The sequence below is a fragment of the Pelobates fuscus genome, chromosome 8 (assembly GCF_036172605.1).
Source record: "Pelobates fuscus isolate aPelFus1 chromosome 8, aPelFus1.pri, whole genome shotgun sequence".
Taxonomy (NCBI): Eukaryota; Metazoa; Chordata; class Amphibia; order Anura; family Pelobatidae; genus Pelobates; species Pelobates fuscus.
Window position 1 is genome coordinate 39540621 of NC_086324.1, and position 21428 is coordinate 39562048.

At 36.8% G+C, this 21428-nt stretch overlaps 1 protein-coding gene across 4 annotated transcripts in view; it reads left to right on the forward strand.

The window, feature by feature from the left end:
* Window positions 1-21428, forward strand: part of UBR3 (ubiquitin protein ligase E3 component n-recognin 3) — a 147613-nt gene that overhangs the window by 47726 nt on the left and 78459 nt on the right. For all 4 annotated transcript variants that reach the window (XM_063429709.1, XM_063429710.1, XM_063429711.1 and 1 more), the window contains exons 13-22: window positions 181-270; window positions 2779-2907; window positions 2999-3051; window positions 3699-3832; window positions 5142-5227; window positions 7597-7738; window positions 15819-15915; window positions 19277-19418; window positions 19832-19936; window positions 21155-21325. In XM_063429709.1, the coding sequence (XP_063285779.1) occupies window positions 181-270; window positions 2779-2907; window positions 2999-3051; window positions 3699-3832; window positions 5142-5227; window positions 7597-7738; window positions 15819-15915; window positions 19277-19418; window positions 19832-19936; window positions 21155-21325 (1149 nt within the window). The remainder of the gene's footprint in view (window positions 1-180; window positions 271-2778; window positions 2908-2998; window positions 3052-3698; window positions 3833-5141; window positions 5228-7596; window positions 7739-15818; window positions 15916-19276; window positions 19419-19831; window positions 19937-21154; window positions 21326-21428) is intronic.

Here is a 21428-nt window from a genome sequence, read left to right on the forward strand (position 1 = left end):
AGTTCTGTTGGTTCGGAGTACTTATCAGAATGTATTCCTTTAGTAGCATGATACAAACACCGAGACATACGTTTAAACGTTCTTTGTTGTGCCAAAAATTATTCCTGTGACTGTGGGTAACAAGATAATTAATTTGCCAATATTATATCTGAAATGAAATGTTTTACTCCTCCTGGACAGGCTGTGAAATGTCAGGAAATAGACTTAGACTCCATATTGCCTGACCAGGAAATGCTGATGAAGCTTATGGTCCACCCACTTCTTATTCAGGTACAATGGCTTTAAATTTTAGATGTATTTTTGTTTTGTGTTTTTATCTTCATGGGTGCGGAGAATAATTATTTAAAGAAATCCAATGATTACTGTGCATTTGCACAGATGAAAAGCCTAAATTTGCATTGAAAAGAACAAAAACAATCAATAGACATCAAGGATGTCTATTAAAGGGACACTCCAGGCACCCAGACCCCTCTTGCTCATTGGAGTGGTCTGGGTGCCAACTCCCACTACTCCTAACCCTGCAACTGTAATTATTGCAGTTTTTTATAAACTGCAATAATTACATTGCAGGGTTAACTCCACCTCTAGTGGCTGTCTATTAGACCGCAACAAGAGGGAACTTCCTGCTCTATAGCACAGGAATCCTGTGCTAGAGCGTCGCTGGACGTCCTCACGCTGTGTGAGGACCTCCAGCATCGCTCACTTCCCCATAGGAAAGCATTGAAATTTGTTTTCAATGCTTTCCTATGGGGAGACGTAATGGGCATGCGCGGCATTGCCGCGCATGCGCATTAGGTCTCCTCGGCCGATGGGCGGGATCAGTCTCGCCCACCGGCCGAGGAAGATCGTTTTCCTGGCACTGGTGTTTCCCTTTAAGCATACAGCGACTAATTTGCTGAATATTTCATGCTGGGTTAGAAAAAAAAAATCAGTTCAGAAAATAAAAATCAGGTGACATTTAATGGCAAACGAATATCTTGCCACACCAGATGTCCCACTTGCCAAGCCCCTGTCATGATGTGCAAGCTATCCCTTGATGTGTTTGGTCTATATGCTGCAGATTGAGGAGGGCAGTTTAAGTTTATAGCACTTACACCATGCAATATTCAGTAACTGAAAATATTTTAAGGTTTGCTGACTACTAGTCTAGTACAAAATATAGATAAAAATCAATCAAACGTGATTAGTGGCAAAGGAATTTTTTTTTTTTTTTTTTATTAATTGAGTTTATTGTTTTCAATCATAAAATAGAAAGGGTGGGGGTACAGAAAAAAAAGGGGTAGGGTGGGGGATTCAGGGTTACAGTACAAAGGATTAGATACAACACAGTGACATTCATATTTCATATTAATCACCACCTATCTATGTACGCATTGGTTTGGGCGTAGTGTAGTCTCTGCTCGTCCCAATTTAGAACGGGCGTTACCTATACCCCTCTTTTCCACCTTCAAGTGTAACTCGTCATTGAGACAGCGTAGCTATCAGCCTTTTATAGGCATGCAGGGGCGATGCTCTGGCTATCTTGTGTCTGTTCGTCATGTGATACGTGTACCTGCTATATACCTTAACCTTGTTGGGCATTCAGGGGGGTCAAGAAGTCTCAAGTGTCGGCTATCTACTCGACGAGGCTCTCCACCTACACGATTAATGCCTCCTATATATCCCCCTAAGTGTGGCACTCTGTGATGTATTACGCAAGTGTCAAGGCATTGTGGCAAAGGAATTTTAACCTTTAAAGCATTAAATGACTTTTTCTTTTGCCTGCTATTGGCTACTACTGACTACTTAAAATTGAAGGCGTGAACCATTAACAACTTTTTTCAAGTAATAACAGCAAAGTATTTAACCAGGAAAGGTACATTAGATTACTCTCATTTCCAACTACGTCCTGGGGATGTTACTTTTGCCCAACATCCAGATGATGTAAATAATAAAATTTAGCCCTGTCGAGTATAAATTCACTCCTGTTGGGGTTACTATCGCTTGCAGCATCGAGTAACTTTTAAGGCATGGCTAGAATTTGAGGTCGTACAATTTTAAGCCCTGCATTAAATCATTTATGAACAGAACAAGTCTGGAACATGGCGCTCAATTGCTTTTCTCCGAGGCATCATGTCCAGATTCTTCAGACAGGGAGCCGCTGGGAGCATCAGCTGACGCTCTGAAGTTATTACTTACTCCACATTCAGAAAACTGAGGGTAAAAGTTAGTCCTTTGAGTTAAACTGCTTAACGATTTACCGTATTCATTTTAATATGGTGCCTGGGACGACCTTACACCACAATTTCACTGCGAGAACTTCATCGACGTTAAGTTATGATGCTTGGAGTGTTCCTTTAAATCACTGTCAAAGTAATATTTATTATAAGCTGTGTGTGCGATATATCTCACATCCCAGTTTAAAAACTGTAGTATAGGATTATAGCAAATTTTGTGCCTTTTAAACACCACCTACAGTATGCTTTGTGGGCATTGACCTTGTGCATCATAGGTTGCTGACCACAGGACTAGTAAGCCCATCATAGATTGGGGTACGGGTTGTATATCACTGCTTGTTGACATCTCTGCATTTACATTTTTGTTTTCATCTTTTCTGACCTTGTATCAAGAGATTAGTGGGTCATCTAGCAACTGATTAGATATATTTAAATGTTGATTCTGTACTGTTTTGCTGCTGGAATTTAAAATGCTTGTAGTGAATAATTTTTATTTTCACAAAGATTAGGTTTTTTTTTTTAAATTGTATTTATTTTTTAAACAATAATTTTATCTTAACAGGCAAGCTTATCTGAAATACACAGCAATATGTGGGTTCGGAATGGTCTGCAAATTAAAGGACAGGCTATGACATATGTACAGTCCCACTTTTGTAATTCTATGATCGATCCAGATATCTACCTATTACAGGTAAGTTATATAATATTAGTACATTGAATATTTTGTCTACAGGGATATCCTTATCAGACACGCTACTTTTTTTAAATTTTTTTATCTTTAGGTTTGTGCTTCAAAGCTTGATCCAGATTACTTCATCTCGTCAGTCTTTGAAAGGTAAGACCTAACAATGTAAAACGTGATTTTCTGTTTTTTTTTCCTAATAAACTCTTTATATACAATGCTCATGTTGTAAAGTGGAATGCTGACTGTATTGAATTATTATAGACTGCTGAACTGCCAGCAGTTTAACTAATGTGGGCAGAGACCAGGAGATGGGCAATCTAAGCAACATAACTATGGTTCATTTTACAAGTTATGCTGCCATTGTGTTTAGACGCTGCCTCCTCCCACCCTCTCTGTTTGCCACCGTGATATTCTTATTTACAAAACTCCCACCATATTGCTGTACTATAATCATCCTAGTTAGTCAAGTGGAACTTGAAAGACAGAAATGTTTTTAGGCCAGCATTACTCGCTTATACTGTATAAAACATCAAGCGTCAAATTCACAATAATTATCTAAGGATTATTTAAATAAAATTGTACTAAGGACCATCTTTAGGAAACATATAAGTACAAGATATGATAAGATAATGTGAAGATAGGCTTAGTTTGTTTACAAGCAATATTTTTTACAGTGCTACAGTGGGATTCCCTAACACATGAGTTAAGTGAGAAAACACTTCAAATATTCTTGTAGGTAAAATTTATCTCAACATAATAGTAATAATTTGTTGCAAATGTCTCCTTTCATCATGTAGATTTAAAGTCGTGGACCTGCTCACGATGGCATCCCAGCACCAGAACACTGTTCTGGAATCTGACCACGAGCGATCAATGCTTGAAGGGGCGCTGTCATTTCTGGTCATTCTTATTAGTCTTCGTGTACATTTAGGTAAGTTTTAAAAATGGTAAAAATGCCTCGAAAAAATATCAAAATCAACAATACAGGTCTGTGACTTCAAGATGGCCACAAAATAAAAAATCAAACCAAGGGGCCCTGGTTGGACACCCCTTTTGTATTATAAAGTGTTGAAATAGGAAAATGAAACAATGGTTGCAATCTTACACATTTTTAAATCTAAGAAATCTAAAATGCCATGCAATATTTTTAAAGCATGTGCCTATATCTGCATTCTGGATATTCATGTTCCTGTACATCCAGTTGTCTGGTTATTATTACATGTCTGTTAGTCCACCCATTGTACAGCGCTACGGAATCTGATGACGCTATATAAATAAAATAATAATATAAAAATATAATTCTAGTTGTCTCTGGCTAAGGGAAGATTTATTTATTTTAATCTCTCAAGGATACTCCGTTATATTTTTCTGTATGACCGTCTTATATCGGTTTTTCTAAAGCTCTGTTGTTTTTAGACATTTCATAGAAGGCAAGTTGGTTGACATTTTTGCCTCTTAATGCAAATCATTGCAAACTCTCAAAAAAAAAATTTCACACGTTTCAAGGGGAGATGGCTTCTCAAGAACAGGTGAAGGACCTCATGAAGGCAGCCTGTGAAATAGTTTTCTTTTTTGTACAAAGTGGTTCCTTTGCTGAGAATTTACATTCCTCTGTTTATTTTCCATTTGTTTGCATTGCTGACTCAGTGGGGTCGTTCCTAATTGTTAGGTAATTTCCTGCCCTTTTGCTTCCTTGATGTCTTTTATTTCTGTTCTCAGCTTATAACTTAATGTTTTTTTTTTTTTTTTTTTTAATTTAAAGAATGTAGTTGCACACCTGTGAAATGCGATACCGGTGTAGGTAAACTTACAAAAAAAAAAATCTAAAATAGGCTGTTACTTAAGCACTGCATTGGGGTGGAGGTACTATCCCACTTCATATTTAAGTCAGCAATGCAAAATTGCAGTGTTGGCACTTCTAAACAGATAATCTTCGTTGCCATAAGCTTCATTCTTCAAGCTCCATGGGTGAGCCCAGTGCTGTGTGTTGCCATGTCTTAAGTATAACTCTAGCACTCAGAAGGCTAAACTACATCTGGAACCGCTGGTTCAAAGTGCAATTATTAAGCAAGTGGTAAAAAAAACCCAGTTGTGTTCATATGTATGGATGTTTTCCTATCTACCCAATGTATGGTCCTCATAACCTTCATCACTAGGATAGGACATTTAGCTACTACACGTCACTCTTGATTAAAGTATTTGTATATATATTTATTTTTATTTTTAATTTATTCTGATAGGAATGACTGATGATGAGATACTTCGAGCAGAGATGATAGCCCAGCTCTGTATGAATGACCGTACTCACAGCTCACTGCTTGACCTTATATCCTTTCGAATGTTTTGAAAAGAAGAAAAATAACTTAATTTCTATTTCTTATAAAACTATATATATATATATATATATATATATATATCTCTGTTCTGTAAAAACTTCACCATCCTCAAAAACAGACCTCTGCAATCAGAGCATATCATTTACAACCTGTGATTCATGTAGTTTATTCTTCGCCAGTTCCACCCAATATGGCAACAATCCATTTTTAAACCAGTTCTTTCCACCCTATGTAATATAGCAATGTTTAACCAGGAAAGGTACATTCAGATATTCTCTGGTTTCCGAGTATATCCCGGGGATGTTACTTTTGCCCAACATCCAGGGGATGTTTCTATAACCCAACTGAATATGATCATGGGTTTGGGCAGGGGTTGGTGGTGCAGTTGTAATGCTGCAGTATATCTTTTTTTAAATCACTACAGTTTTATAAGTGCAAGGTGCTTTCTGCACCATAACAATGCAATGGTGCCTAGACTGATCATTTAATAATTTGATGTTACAGACCACATTCCTTAAATTTCTGCCTACTTGCTTGATTGGTGTATCCAGTGGGCAGTTCAATTATTTACCCACTACGATCTGAAAGAGATTATCCAAATGCTGCAGCCATCACAGCTGATGGCTGTGGTATTCAGGCATTGTCTCGCTGGTTACGAGACTTAATCTAAGGAGTGTCTTGCGGGATCCTCCATAGATCTCAGTGTTGTACTCTCATGGCTCCTGGCAGGTAAAGCGCCAGGAGCTAAGAGGTTCCCCAAGAAGAAGATGGGGGCGGCCACGAGGGACAGCTTCAGGTAATTATTACCTACCTTCTACTGCACCACGCAGTCACTGGGCCGTAGTCTATGTTCCCTTTGTGGATCATGCAAAATATGAAGATGATCTCTCCCCCCCCAAAAAAAAGTGACAGACCTGCGTCAATAAAACACTCTAAAAAACACCCAAAGCTTCACTGCTATAAACTATAATTAATTACAGGCATAAAGAGCTGAAGTAGAAAAGTCAAATTATGCTAAATTTTACAGGGACCTAAGAAAAGAAATCTATATAACCTGACTAGGAGGAATGAGTTACCATCTTTTCAGTTATGTTGACAACACAACATATTTCCTGAAAGTGTACCTCACAACTATGGAGAATAAAAAAAGATTGGTAGCTGTACTTGATATTTCGCAGCTGACATTATATTGTCATACTGCTTCAGAAGAAGACTTATTCTCTGTCCCAGTGGAATTGGAAGGAGATAAAATATAAGCTGCTTTGAGATCATGATTTAGATGAAGAGATTTTTCCTTGCAAGTGTGTTGGCATCTAGCGGTAGTAAATTAGTCTAAGTTCAAGAACATTTTAAATCCTCATGATGAAATTTCTTTGGATTCTTTTTAAGAACATAAACAATTTATTTGTTTGTTGAAATGAGTGCAGGATGATCTAAATGCATAGAATGAAAAGCTATTTCTTACAGTGTTATTTGCTTAAGTAAAATAAAAGCAGATTTAAATTTATGTGCGGAGTAGCTGAACTGAAAGCATAGTTGGCATTGGAATTTTTCCGTTTTGGCTATTTTGGATTTAGATTTAAAATTTTGTTAGGATTCTCACTTAGATAAATAACCCCATTGGTCGTCTACTGCTTTTGCAACATTAAGGTGAGTTGGTAAAACATGTGTGATATTAAAACTTCAAATATGTCCTGACTTATCCCACCCTTTGTTTCTTTACTAAAGGTTTCTTCCATATGTTAATGTATGTTAGTACTTGAAGCCTTAGTACAGCATGTGCATGCTAAAAATATAGTGTGCAGCTTTATTCAATTAATAAATGTATGTGACCTTTTGAAGTACTTGAACTGTAACTCTGCTGTAACCCCTTTAGCAACCCACACATAAAATCTAAATATGTAGTAGTAAGAATATTGTCTAGATTTGATAAATATCAAGACTCTTTCTTGAGGATGTTATAATTTGTAATCTTTGTTAGATATTTACTGAGGAAATGTGTGTTATTACCTGCTGGAATATGCAACATGGTTTCTTGTCCTTATATTTAATTTTATTTATTCGATTTTTGTATGTTTGGAAAGCTCTGTTTATTCTTTGTTGGTATAATGTGGATAAGTATTGTATATGCTCTTTCAAAAAAAGAAAAAAAACCATAATGCATTCAGAATGGGAAAAATTTGATCAATATTGGGCATTTATATCTGGGCTTTAAATGCCCAATATTGAACTGAACAACTGAACAATGACCACAATCATTATTGGACTTTATAACACCAAGCTCTCAAAGGTGATGTTGGCACTCAGTGGGTTAGCTTTGCTGAATTTTGACATAGTTTTTCCTTAATTTACGTTTTACATACCAGAAAGCCCTAACCCAAAAAGCAGTGTGATTGCAGGAGGTTGCAGCTTCGAGTCCGTGTTGTCTGCAGTAGCAGATTTTAAAGCACCTGTATTTGAACCGGGAGGATCAATGCAACAAGGAATGTATACACCAAAGAGTAAGTAATGCAACATTATTTGCATACAAACATTTATTTTCTTTTTTTTTTGTGTGTTCAACTTTAGCCTGGATACAACCAGAATCCATTGTCTAGCTTTAATTTATAGACTGTTTCAGTCAACAGCCGTGGGAGATCACATTTAGACAACCCAAAAAATATTCATAAAAAAACCCCAAAAAGTCAGGAGTCAAATAGTTGTTTATTTACCAATTTATGATTTTGAAGCCATCAAACTGTTGGTTAATATCTGGCTAGACTGAAAACTGTGCTGTTGCAAATAATAAACCATACAGAGGTAAGCTATAGCTCTGTAGTTAAATATGTATGCTCTTCTACTTTGAAAACCCTGAGAGTTTGTAAACTTGAAAATAGATGTAGCACAGGATTTCTGTAAGTTTTTAAAAGCTTGTTCCTGACGGTTACTCAGAGACAAGGAAGGGCCTCCAGCAAGGGATTATTACCAGTTATTACAGCATTTTACAAGCAGTCCATTGGCCCATTACTAATGCTAGTGCTGGGAAGCATCCTCTTGTGCCAATTGTTTCTCGCCGATTAATTCTTTCAGTAAAAGCAAAATGTTTGGCATACAAAGATCAATTGTACAACGAGGGAGAAAATACAGAAGGGTCAATTAAAAAGCCTACCCACTTAAAACATACTAAACTTTTAAAGAAGACTTAAGACAAACCCACCCACCTGGAAGACGAGAAATACCCAGGCACACCTGAGGTTTCTTCTAAAAGGCACTTTTTTTTAAATTTGAAACAAAGAAGTGGAGACAACAATTTGGCTCCTCTCTGAGCCTTTATCAAGTCAGAGAGAAACCTAAACGTTGTCTCCACTTCATTGTTTCAAATAAAGACTGCCTTTTAGAAGAAACTTCAGGTGTGCCTGGGTATTTCTTTTCTTCCATTTGATGTCTTCAGGGATTGACCCTCCCTTTCTGGAGCACCCTGCAGGAAGTATTCCCCTTTTTAAGTGTGTGCATTACACTCTTGTGTTTTTTTTTTTTGCAAACCCACCTAACATATAAGTTTTATTAGTTTTATTTTTACACTATTCCATGCTTGAAAGCGCTGTTAAAACGTTGTATCATTGAAAGGCTGTGGTGGAGAGAGTATCCAAATTCCTTTCACCCTGCCCAAGAGTTTTATAGTTTTGGGGATTTACCTAAATCATTGCAGCTCTATAACACTGCCCCCCAGCAACATAAGGGGAGGTATTATACGTCATATTTGCCTTCCAAGTTCTGTCCAATTTGTGCTTGCTTAATGCAGCTCTCTTCCTTTTCAGCTATAAAGAGAACCAGAGTCTTTGTTGCGTGCATGCACAGTTGTTGACTTTGGGGATAGGTACACACAGCAATACTCTGAATAGTATGAAGGAGCATTTTCCGATTAGGGGAGGAGTCTACCTGCTGTAGCACTTGTTTGTGCAGTTGCTGCAATTTAGAAACTTTAAAGTATTTTTCTCCTCTTCTTTTTAATGTATTCTATATAATAGAGAATTAAAGGTCGTTCCCTACCTATTATGTCCCTTTAGTAATACTCACTTCTGTACTAGAGCGGCATGTAATTATCGATTAAAATAAAATGGAATTGTGCCAATACCAGAACAGGATTTTTTTTTTTTTTTTAACACCTACATTATGCTTGGCAGGCTTATGGTACTGAATTGTATGAGATAGGTGAATTGTTGAGTTAAGTGAGTCCTGTGGGTAACATTTTAGTGTATATCATATAAGGACCAATCATTTTTGTTCAATTTATTCCTAATCGTCCCCATCATTTAAAAGAACTCTCTAAGCACCATAACCACTTAATTGTGCTGTGGTATGGTGCCTGGAGTTTTCTGCGCCCCTCCCACCCTCCACACGTGTAAGTAGTTAAATAGTTAAACAATTTGCAAATGGTTTGACATCTTACCTAAAATCTGTCTGGTGTCGGTCATGTCCTCCATTAAGCTAGCCTGGCTATTCATGGCTTGGCTCATTGGCTGTGAATGATCAGGTGATGCTCAACCAATGAGCTGGCCCTTTTCTGTAAGTCTTAGCTCAGATAAGCTAGTGGAAGCCTCTGGCTCTCAATGGAGTAGGCGACCAGTGACTGGCAGGCCTCAGGAAGATTATCAAAATCTTTTACTATTTACATGTGAGGGCACCAGGGCAATCCTGGCACTATAAACACAGCACTCTGTAGTGGTTATGGTGCTTGGAGTGTTCATTAATGGATGGATGTTTTCCGGTATACCTGTACTACTGCTTTACATTGGGTAGGGAAGAAGGTTTTCATTAATATAGTGAATGTGCAACTCAATCCTTTGTTCTTTAAAGGGACACTATAGTCACCTGAACAACTTTAGCTTAAAGGGAAACTCCAGTGCCAGGAAAACAATCCTTTTTTCCTGGCACTGGAGGGTCCCTCTCCCTCCCACCCCCCAATCCTCAGTTACTGAAGGGCTCCTCCCTGTGATTCTGTCAGCCGGTGGGCGAGAATGATCCCGCCCACCGGCCGAGGAGACCTTAATGCGCATGCGCATTAGCGCTCCCCATAGGAAAGCATTGAAAACGAATTTCAAAGCTTTCCTATGGGGATTTGAGCGACGCTGGAGGAAAATCCTTGCTACAAACCAGGAAGTGCCCTCTAGTGGCCGTCTAGTAGACAGCCACTAGAGATGGAGTTAACCCTGCAAGGTAATTATTGCAGTTTATAAAAAAACTGCAATAATTACACTTGCAGGGTTAGGAGTAGTGGGAGTTGGCACCCAGGCCACTCCAATGAGCAGAAGTGGTCTGGGTGCCTGGAGTGTCCCTTTATAGAACATGCCCCTGCAGCCTCACTGCTCAATACTCTGCCATTTAGGAGTTAAATCCCTTTGTTTATGAACCCTAGTCACATCTCCCTGCATGTGACTTTCACAGCCTTCCATAAACACTTCCTGTAAAGATAGCCCTATTTAGGCTTTCTTTATTGCAAGTTCTGTTTAATTAAGATTTTCTTATCCCCTGCTATGTTAATAGCTTGCTAGACCCTACAAGAGCCACCTGTATGTGATTAAAGTTCAATTTAGAGATTGAGATACAATTATTTAAGGTAAATTGCATCTGTTTGAAAGTGAAACTAGTTTTTTTTTTTCTGTCAATCATAGCCAGGGGAGGTGTGGCTAGGGCTGCATAAACAGAAACAAAGTGATTTAACTCCTAAATGACAGTGAATTGAGCAGTGAAATTGCAGGGGAATGATCTATACACTAAAACTGCTTTATTTAGCTATAGTAATTTAGGTGACTATAGACCAATGGCTATGTGCTACTTTTCCCTTGTGGCATCATTCGTAGTAACCCACTGTGATACCTGCTACTGATTTATGTTGTCATTGAGCTTTAGATTCAGCAAAAATGAAATAGTCCAGAGTAAACACAAGTTAAATTGCAGTAAGCTAGAGGAATGCCCCTTTCACTTATACCTCCATTAATCAGGCTTGCAAAATAGCCTATAATGTATATATCATGCCTACTCCTCTTCAGATGCATCTAAATCAATTTTGTATAGAATGTTACACACAGAGGACATCATCTAATGTGGTAAATATTTTATATGGAGAAATTGAGCAATATGAACTTGCAAGCAGTTTTCCTAGTGACCTCTTGGTGGAGCTCTATGTCCACTATACACTCATTTAATGACTTCACTTCAGTTCTGGGGATTATGTTTACATCATCTGAAAATTCAGGGTGTAGCTCACGATTCATTAAACGACTCATTGCACACGGTCTAAAAAAAAAAAAAAAAAACCCTGCTAAATACCAGTTCGATGGAGTACATCTGATCATTATTTTCTTTTCCTGAAACTCACGTTTGTGTTTCTAATTTTTAGAACTAAATACAATACTAAATAGGATTTTGCAGAGTAGGATTTGACAAGCCTTTTTCTTGATACTGTCTCTGTCAATGTAGAACATTTGATTCCAGATCTGTGCTTGTTTCACAGGTTTAATGCGAATCTTGCTAATGCTAAGAGATGCTAATCTAGTTGTCTGATTCATTGTATTTAACATTGAATGTTTAGAAATAAAATGTTTAACACCACAGTCATTCATTTGAAGAAGAGTTACACTTGACCCTGTCCCTGACAGAGCCCCTCGGGCTTGTAATCTACTGAAGGGCCTATGTTTGTCAAGTGGTTAAAGCTCCTTTCGCTCACATTAATTACATGTATGCCTTCAAGGAATGTCCAGTTTTACTTTTCAAATTCTGTTTCCTCCGCGGCAGCATAAAGCAAAATAAATAAGCCTTAGTTTTTTTACTTGACCTCGTATGCAACCTCAATCACGTTAAATGAAGCATTCTAGTTGATTTCTGTCAAGAAAGTTTGTAACTACGATGTGCTTTCTAGGTATTGATGTATTATTGAATGTTCACTATACAAAAGAATTACTATAGTAATCTGTTTAGCAGCCTACATTTAGTTTTCACTGTGTCATCTTACTTTTGTTGTCCTATTCAAATTAATTTGCATTAAAATAAAATAGTTTGCAATGCCTTCTTACCTAGTTTAATTTCCTTTGTCATGTTTAACCTTTTACATTTACAACATTAAACATCGAACCCTCCTTACACACACTCTGTGAGATCCCATTTTTTATTCTTTTTTTATTTTTTTATTTCGATTTCCGTATATGTATTTAAGAGATTGGTTGCTAGTATGCTTTAGTAACTTTATTAAAAGCTTCACGGGACTTGAAACGGATGAAGTTCTAAGAGACTATATTTATACCATGCTAATGCTGGTTTACATGGAAAATGTGCTGTGATCTCTGCTCATTATCATTTTATTTATTTTCTTTATATTCGTGCCTGGGTGGTGTTCAAGGTTTTAAATTATAAAGTGGATTTTGTAAGTCAAATTTTTATTCAGAAAATTTCAAAATGAAGAAATAGCAAGAAATAAAAATAGAACGAAAACAATGTCCTACAAGGCATAACTGAGGGGATCCTATTATGTAGCTAATATTATCCACTTTAAGGGGTTTTGCACAGTTTACTAGCCAACTAAAATTTAGTTGGAACCTTGGAAGGGCTTAAAAAATTAGATAAAATTGCCTATTTACATCACATGTCAGACTATCATACCACAGCCTGGCATAATATGCAAATTGCTTGGGTCGCTAAAATGCCATGGGAGATATGACAACTCTGCATACGCCATATTGCATTTTAAAAGTCGTTGCTCAAGCATGTATATGGGTGCCTGCTAATATCATTGGAAGATGGAGGTTCTGCCGATTTTACAGTTGCCTTTAACAAAGTCCAGCCCCCTAGCCAAACTTCTTAGGATTCTAATCAAGACTATACACGCTTATACGTGTATAGTTCTCCTTTCAAGGTTTAATTTGCTTTCCATGAATGGCTTCAACATTGTGGCGCTTTTTTACATAGCTACTTCAAGACTCAAATGCCTTTGCATAATTGGTCAGGTGCGAGTGATAACATTTCTAAAGGTATTTTTATGTTTTCACTTGCATTTTGTGTAAACATTTTAAAAACAAAAAAAACAAAGTTAACTAATGGCATCTCTAAATCAAAAAAATAGTAAATGGAAAAATAACCTTATTGTTTAAGTCCCCATGTAAACACATACATAAATATTTGTATTTATATATACATACAAATCCCTCACAAAGGCGCAATGTTGGTGCCTTAACGTGTGTTGGGTGTTTGTTTTTGTAGGCATAGGATTCATAAGTACTTTGGCATCGGTGCTCACAAGGCTCCAATGTATACCTTTTACCATTGGTAAACTGTAACCGGTTTTGAAAAGGACAGTCCCCCAAAAAAAGAGATATTAGCACCATTAATAAACACTGACTCCTAGATTAGCCTCTGTTTTATTTTGATACTTTCAGGCTCCTGTGTAGAGCATTTTGCTTAGTAATTACCGTTAGACACTTTTAGTCAGTTTCATTTATTTTAGATTGTTACGTTGTAACTTCTGTGTATCCTTTTCTACTGTTGATCATATCCCTGCAGTCTAATTGCTCAATTGTCTATGATTTAGTGGGTAAATGGACACTGTAGGCTCCAAAACAACTTTAACTCAACGAGGCAGTTTTGGTGTATAGATCAAGCCCATGCAGTCTCACTGCTCAATCCTCTGCCATTTAGGAGTTAAATCACTTTGTTTATACAGCTCTAGTCACACCTACCCGCATGTTACTTGCACAGACATTCTAAACTCTTTTTGTAAAGGAACCTAGATATTTTAGGTTTCTGTATTGCACAGTTTGTTTGACAAAAGTTCAACCTACAAAGCAACAGATAAACACTTCTAAAGTAACTTAAAGGGACACTATAGGCTCCAATACAACTTTAGCTTCATGACGCAGTTTTGATGTATAGATCATGCCCCTGCAATGTCACTGCTCAATTCTCTGCCATTTATGTGTTAATTCACTTTGTTTATACAACCCTAGTCACAACTCTCAACATGTAACTCACAGTCTTCCTAAACACTTCCTGAGAAGTGAGATCTAATGTTTAAACATTAGATCTCGTGTTTTAATTTAGAATTTCATCGCCTGTGCTATTAATAGCCTTGTATGCCCTGCAGTAGTCCCCTGAAGTTTAATTTACAGAGCTGGGGATAAAAAATGTTTTTAAAAATAAGTTAACATCTAAATTAAAATGAAAACTTTTTTTTTTTTTTTTATGCATGCTTTGTGAGTAACAGCCAGGGGAGGTGTGGCTAATGCTGCATAAATGGAAACAAGTAATTTAACTCTTAACCCATTATTACTGTTAGGAAGTGTCATTACATCCTGAACGGCATGGGCTTTAACGATTTTGGGGCATAATGGCATGTACTAACACTGGTGCTGATGAAGCCCCCCGAATTAGAATTGCCTTGCTGGATTCGTTCGGGGGAATGGCCTGGCAACGCCTTGACATAGGCATCAAGCCAAAACGTTGAGGGTGTGATCTCCACTCTGTTGGTCTGTGTACCTAATGTAATATTGGTGGGATTCTATGCGCATGCACAGCAAGAACACTAGATCCTCAATGCTTTTCTATGGGGATTTACTGGCATTGCATGTCCTCATGCAGAGAGTAGACATCCACTAGAGGCTGTCTTAGTACTGCAATGCAAACATTGCTGGTTCTCTGGAACTAAGGTAGACAGGGACACTGCACCCAGACCACTTTAATGAGCTGAAGTGGTCTGGTTGTTAATAGTGTCCCTTTATTTTGCGTTGTTTACACATACATCTAAATTGTTAATGTAAATGTCATTGCTTAATATGGTAGTATCACATTTATGTAGTTTAACAGTGCTAAACGTTTGCTAATTTATGTACCAATAAATATTTTTGCATAATGATATTGGTGAACAATGTAAACACTGCCACAGGGACAGGCTACAGACACCAGAACCAATACCTTAAGCTGTAGTGGTTCTTGTGACTATAGTGTCCCTTTAGGGGTCAAACTGCAGAGAATTGAGCAGTGAGACTGCATGGGTATGATCTGTACACTACAACTGCTTCATTAAGCTTAAGTTGTTTTGATGTCTATAGTGTCCCTTTAATTCACTTTTGTTTCTGTTTATGCAGCCCTAGTCACATCTCCCCTGGCTGACAACAGATAGTCCCACTTTAATTCATTTTATCAGTGTTTTTTTTTCTGTTTAATTTTTAACACCCAAAACAAAAATGAATGGTTTATTGCCTTTACTTAGTATGCCAGCCTGTGTGCATTCATACAGCATTTTTTAGACTGATTCATTACGGACTAGTGACATTGACGTACTGCAAAGTCAAGCATGTTTTATACTTTGTGCAATCCTCACCTCAGTGTTTCAATAGGTATTGAGAAAATGGCACTTTTGGGAAAGTGCCGGTCCAAACAAGCCCAGGCATTTAAAAAAAATATTTTTTTTTTTTTATTTGGTAGGAAATGTAACTATTTTGATATGTGAAGTTATGTCTCTAGTGATTGGTAAGTCACTATACATAGTATACACACTAGCGGAAACAAATTAACCATAAGACCTCTCAATATTTTGTTTTCCTCTCATGAAAGGTGAGATCTGGGATCAGGAATTTGACCCTGTGATGGTGATTCTTCGAACGGTTTATCGGAGAGACGTGCAGTCCACCATGGACAGATATACAGCATTGTGAGTTTATTGGAAACCTTTGTACCTACCAACACGTACACCCTATCTAGATTACGGTTTCCTACTTTAGTTTTCATGATTATGGATTATACATAAACATCCAAACTTTGTCACTTTTTTTTTTTTTTTTTTGTGTGCATGTTGTCTTTAAAATGGAAAGCGATCTCCTGATCCACAAAAGTGAAATAAAGTCATCGTGTTTCAGACCTAAGGCCCCAATTTTCTCTATTTAAAATAACAATCTCTGTGTATGCATGATTTGTCACACTGAGAAACATCAGCGTGACACATCATGCATACACAGCGTAAACTAGGGGCAGTGTAAACGAAATTGTCTCCTGTTAAAGTTCATTCATAGCAAATTTAATTCTATATGTCAAAAACCTTGCTAAATATAATGGTGGCACATAAAATTAAGCCCTGTGCTCAAAGTCCCACTAGGGCTACTCTTGAGCAATGGCTATAGCATTCATCAGCCCAAATACATAGAAAAAAAAAATACATGTTTTTGTTTTGTTCTAAAAACAATAGAGACTACTTAAAAGGAACCTGTAGTCACTTACCTTGGCATCTTCCCCAAAACAGGGCAAACCGGTTTGGCATCTGAACGGAGTTTCCACAGGGATGGTGTAGCAACTACTGCGCATGCGCTGTGGTTGCTATGGATGTTGAGCAGAGTGACCTGTATGCGTTCTCATCTGCTTTCCTGTCTCTTAATTTGGAATAGAGACAAATGAGAAAAAAATATTTTTGAATAGGTATCGAATTATATGTATACATAACCCTCTACTTGCTCAGCTGTGAGTTAAGGGGAATTGTACAGTAAAGGTACAAAATGTAATGTCATGCCGAAGTAGCAGACTTGAAGAGAGAAACTTTCCACGACCCAGTGTACTTGTGAGTTTAACCCGACGGTGGTGTTTTACATGTGAAATGGGCATTGCCCTATCCCTGGTATATACTTGAATTAAGGGTAGTTATACAGTCTGTACTACAGTATATTGAAATGGGGTAAGACACACTATATAAATAAATACAAAGCGCAATTATCACGTTTCACATGCTAATTATTTTACAGAATCTCAGAAAAGGGCATTAGTTGGAAAGTAACATGTTTTCTTGCAATTTAGCTGACATTCGGGGTTTCATTTCCATTCGTCTTGTAGTGTTTTTGGAATGAGCCGTCAGAATGAATGATGCATTGCCTTAGAGCGTGAGCAAATATTGCTTAACCTTTTATTCCAGAGCAATTTATTTGCTAATTGGATGCTGCAGTTCCCTCAAGTCCTGCTAAAAAGAGACTGAAAGTAACCTTGTCTTTTCCGAGCGGACATCGAACATTTCTAAATTTCAAGGCAATCAGCTTTTTTTCTGATTTGAGGTTAAATAGTTCCTATTCAGACATCGGCAAGGGTTTTATGAATGATTCATTTTTATATAAATTTTTCTTTTTTGTTACCGAGTATTGAACATGAAAAATGTAATGTTGTGTACGAAAAGAACCCGCAATGGAATGCAAAACGGCTCTGGACCCTTTCTGTCATAAACAAGATTAATGGAAATGATTACAGGAGGGCGAGTCCTACTGAGGAATTGTTCGGTAGAGTGCCACATTGAAGTACATTCATTTGTAGCAATGTGGTTTTCACAAGGAATTCACATTGCTAATTTTAGTTTTTTTTTGTTTATTATTTTTATATAGTGTAATTACCCAAATAACATTATCAGTAATATATAGGTATTAATAACATCAACCCACTTGTGTTAACTCAACCAAGTAATTTACACCACCTGTTTGCCTAGTTTTTTTTTTTATTATTATTATCTCATCACGATGACTCCTATACTTTTAAGTGTTTTGTTCAAAATTAGAGATATGGTAACAAATATTGAAAATATGTTGGTTTGCCCACACCCGTTTAAAAAATAAAAATAAATGTAAAATATATTTTAAAAAAATGGTTTTATATATTTTTATTTATTTTTATGATTCTCAATCTTGTAAACTCCTCTGCCACATTTTTTCTCAATGCATATTGTACCATTAGACTATAATCTTATGAGCTTTCTTATATATACATTTTCATTAAAGTTTGACACATGTTGGATTTAAGCCTTTGAGCAGGAGTCTTCACTAATTTATGTTTTAGTATGTTTATTTATTTATCACCCTGTCTATGAATTTAACCTATTTAGCTGTGTTTTGTAAGAATTCTGGATCAGAGTGCCATATATGAACTGTTAAATCTATGTCCCATGGCTATCATGGATTGATGGGCGTCATGCTTTCAGCCTGAAGCTGAATGAGCGGCTCAAAATTAATGTTTGGAAAATTCATGTTTAAAAATAAGGATTGAAAAAAATATGGCTGTGCTTTAACTTAAAAAGTTTGCTTATCCCAAATGTAAAGATCACTTTTAAGTCCACCTCTTGCACCTTATAGTGTGCAAGGGGGTTGTAAGAGATGCTCATAAATTGGCTTTTTTATTAAGACCATAAAAGTAACAGATTATCTCTCAAAGTTCAGTTCAGCTTTGATAATTTGGGGGAGGACCAGTCTATGCTTTTTAAGAGCTTTGGCTCTGTGACTTAATGTTGCAGTAAATTAACCCAGTAGCAATAACTTGTTAATAACTTGTCTAAGACAAAACTGCTAAAGTATAGGACAAGTGCTATTCATACATCGTATTGTTACTGCATTAAACATATTTAATTATACATTTTAAATTTTATTAAACATCGGTTTCATGTTACTTTATATGACTCTTGTGCTTTCATCTCTACCTGTACTGTCATTTGCTAGAGCACCAACAGCTGATTGGTTGCACATATTAACTTGAGTAAAGTTCAGGATAGATCAATTCAGTTGAGTTCAAGATATTGGCACAAGAGAGATTCTCTCAAAGATGGTTTCACCCAAAGTAAAACACTAGTAGAAGTCACTATGTAGACACAAACGGTGTGTGATTTTTAGGTCAAGATAGGTAACATTAACCTCAATGTACAAGTGAGCTGATATTCAGTGAGATTTTATTTACAAATGACTTGTATTTCGATCGTTCTATTTCTTTTGCATTGCAAAAGTTATTTCAATCTTTAATGACAATCACATTACTGTAAACAATATGAAATGTGCTATTCCATCTAAATAGATACACAAACACGCAGTAGACTCAATATTCAAAACTTTTTTTATTTTTCTGTAAACGTGGTTAATGTTTCAGTCCCCAGGACTGACTTTTTTTCCAAGTTTTTATTTTTATTTTTTTTAAATGTATTAAAAAAACTAAAAAAAAAGCGTACGTATGTGTATATATATTAAGAAAAATCCCCCCCCCCCCTCTCCCCTTATTCTTGGCAGTTTAAAACAGACTGGAAGGATTACAGGAAACCCATGGCCACCTTATAAGAAGCGGTCACCTCTTCATCCCAACTACAGAGGTCTAATGAGACTCTTACACTGCAAAACATTGCACATTGTACTGTTTACTCTGCTCTATAAGGTATTTGTCCAAATAGCCACAAGCTTCTCATGTATGTTACTGATGGTTGGATTATTCATGTATATTGTATGGCTTTTTTATAGTAGCATGAAATAAAACATATGTATAGGGTTCCTCTCTTTCCTCCATTGTATTTTGATTAGCTTTGTAACATCAGACATTTTACTTTTGCGTTAACATCCAGCCTCCATTTAATTTGTGTGTAGTGCTCACATTTGCCTAAGTTGGGCTAGCATCTATTTCCTTTTTGAGACCGCACTTGCTATCGCTGTGAGTGTTTGGCAACTTGGGGGCAAATTCTATAGGTCTTCCCAATGTAAAAGTTCAGCTCAATTTCCATTTTAGTGAATACGCTCCTTGATGTCAAAGGTTTTGCATGTTGCTACCCTTTTGATTTTTTATTTATTTTTTAGGTTTTGATGGACCATCAGAATATGTCGGAACATGTGATTTGCATGGTTTTATATTTAGTAGAACTTGGCTTGGAAAATTCTCCTGAAGAAGAGTCTTTAGAAGAGGTAGACATTGATTTTATTTAAAAGCTATGAAATACTAAATAACATGAGCAGAATGTTAGCTAGGATAATATTAGTGCAGTAGGGGCACCTAAGTTCCTAAGAAAACTACCTGGGAGTGATGATTTTTTTCTTTCATACATTTAGTGCAATCAAGCACCGGGTCCAATAACTGTAAGTGCAAGGCTTTTTTCATTATATATATATTCCCACCCATACATATATTTTTTGATCCTGAGGAAAGTCCCATTGGGGACTGAAACGTTGATTGTATTTTTAATGTATACCCAATAAACTTCTTGGATTTTACGAAGCCCCTGAGTGCAGCCTGATCTGTAGAATTCTATTTACATCAGCCCCAAGGCTTTGGCACCCGGCATTACTAACTTCAGCGTGAGTGCAAGGAATATTTTGTTATATATTATTGCCCTTTGTGGCAACTAGAGGCTGTTGTCATTTCTGCGTACTGTCATCACTACCTGGTCCCTAAAAAGCTTAATTTATCAGTACATTGCATTCTGCTTATTAAGCCTTGTAAATTACTGAAATGATCCATTGATTGTGCAAAGAAGCTGTACTTGCAGCTGGCCTTCAATCACAAAAATAAATGGTTTGGGAACACACTTGTGAATATTTTTTTCATATACTTTGGGAGCTGAAAATGTTTTGTACACCAATATCAAACCCTTAAATGATTTGTAAACCACATTCCCCCCCCCCCCTTTTTTTTTTTATAAAGGAATTTGTTTTTCTTCCTGACCAAAGGTCATGAATATAGGAGAAATTCATACTTACATTTATATTTTATACAGCCATTTTTTCTTAATATCTAGCAGATGTTTTCATCAAGATTGTTTAATATGAGTCCACATTGTCTTTTATTCTGTCATGTTAGTGTGAATACAAATTCTATATCAAATAACTCTTTGATTTGTATATATGTAGCTTTTTTTTTGTAGATTGTTGCCTATTGGCATAGAAGCCACTCAGAATCCCAATTTCAGGTAATTCTTGTTGGCTACTATGACAGCTTCACAGTAATAAAGAGCTGTACATACAAGAGCAGATGTACCACATCTTAACTGAGTAGTGGATGGTCATTTTTTCTTTTTAAAGTTTAACATGAACAAAATAAAGTAGCATCCGCTATAAATGGGTGCAACTCTGGTATGTGTAATCTGGGAGAGTAAGATTAATATGGTTCACAATTAACTTTTAAAGGAATGTGCCGTCCAAGAACGTTGCCATGACAGCTGGTTTCCTGGCAGTAACCTACTATGCAACATGCGCCACGTCATCAACTATGTAAGAGTGCGTGTCCCAGAGACGGCGCCAGAGGTGAAAAGAGAACCGCCAGCAAGTACCAGCTCGGACAGCTCAACATCAGCACATGTAAGTGAACACGTACACTGCTATCTCTATGACCTTGAACAAGCTCTCACTTCACCTTGGAACAAATTACTGTCTCTTACTTACTTTTTGTTTTTATGACACT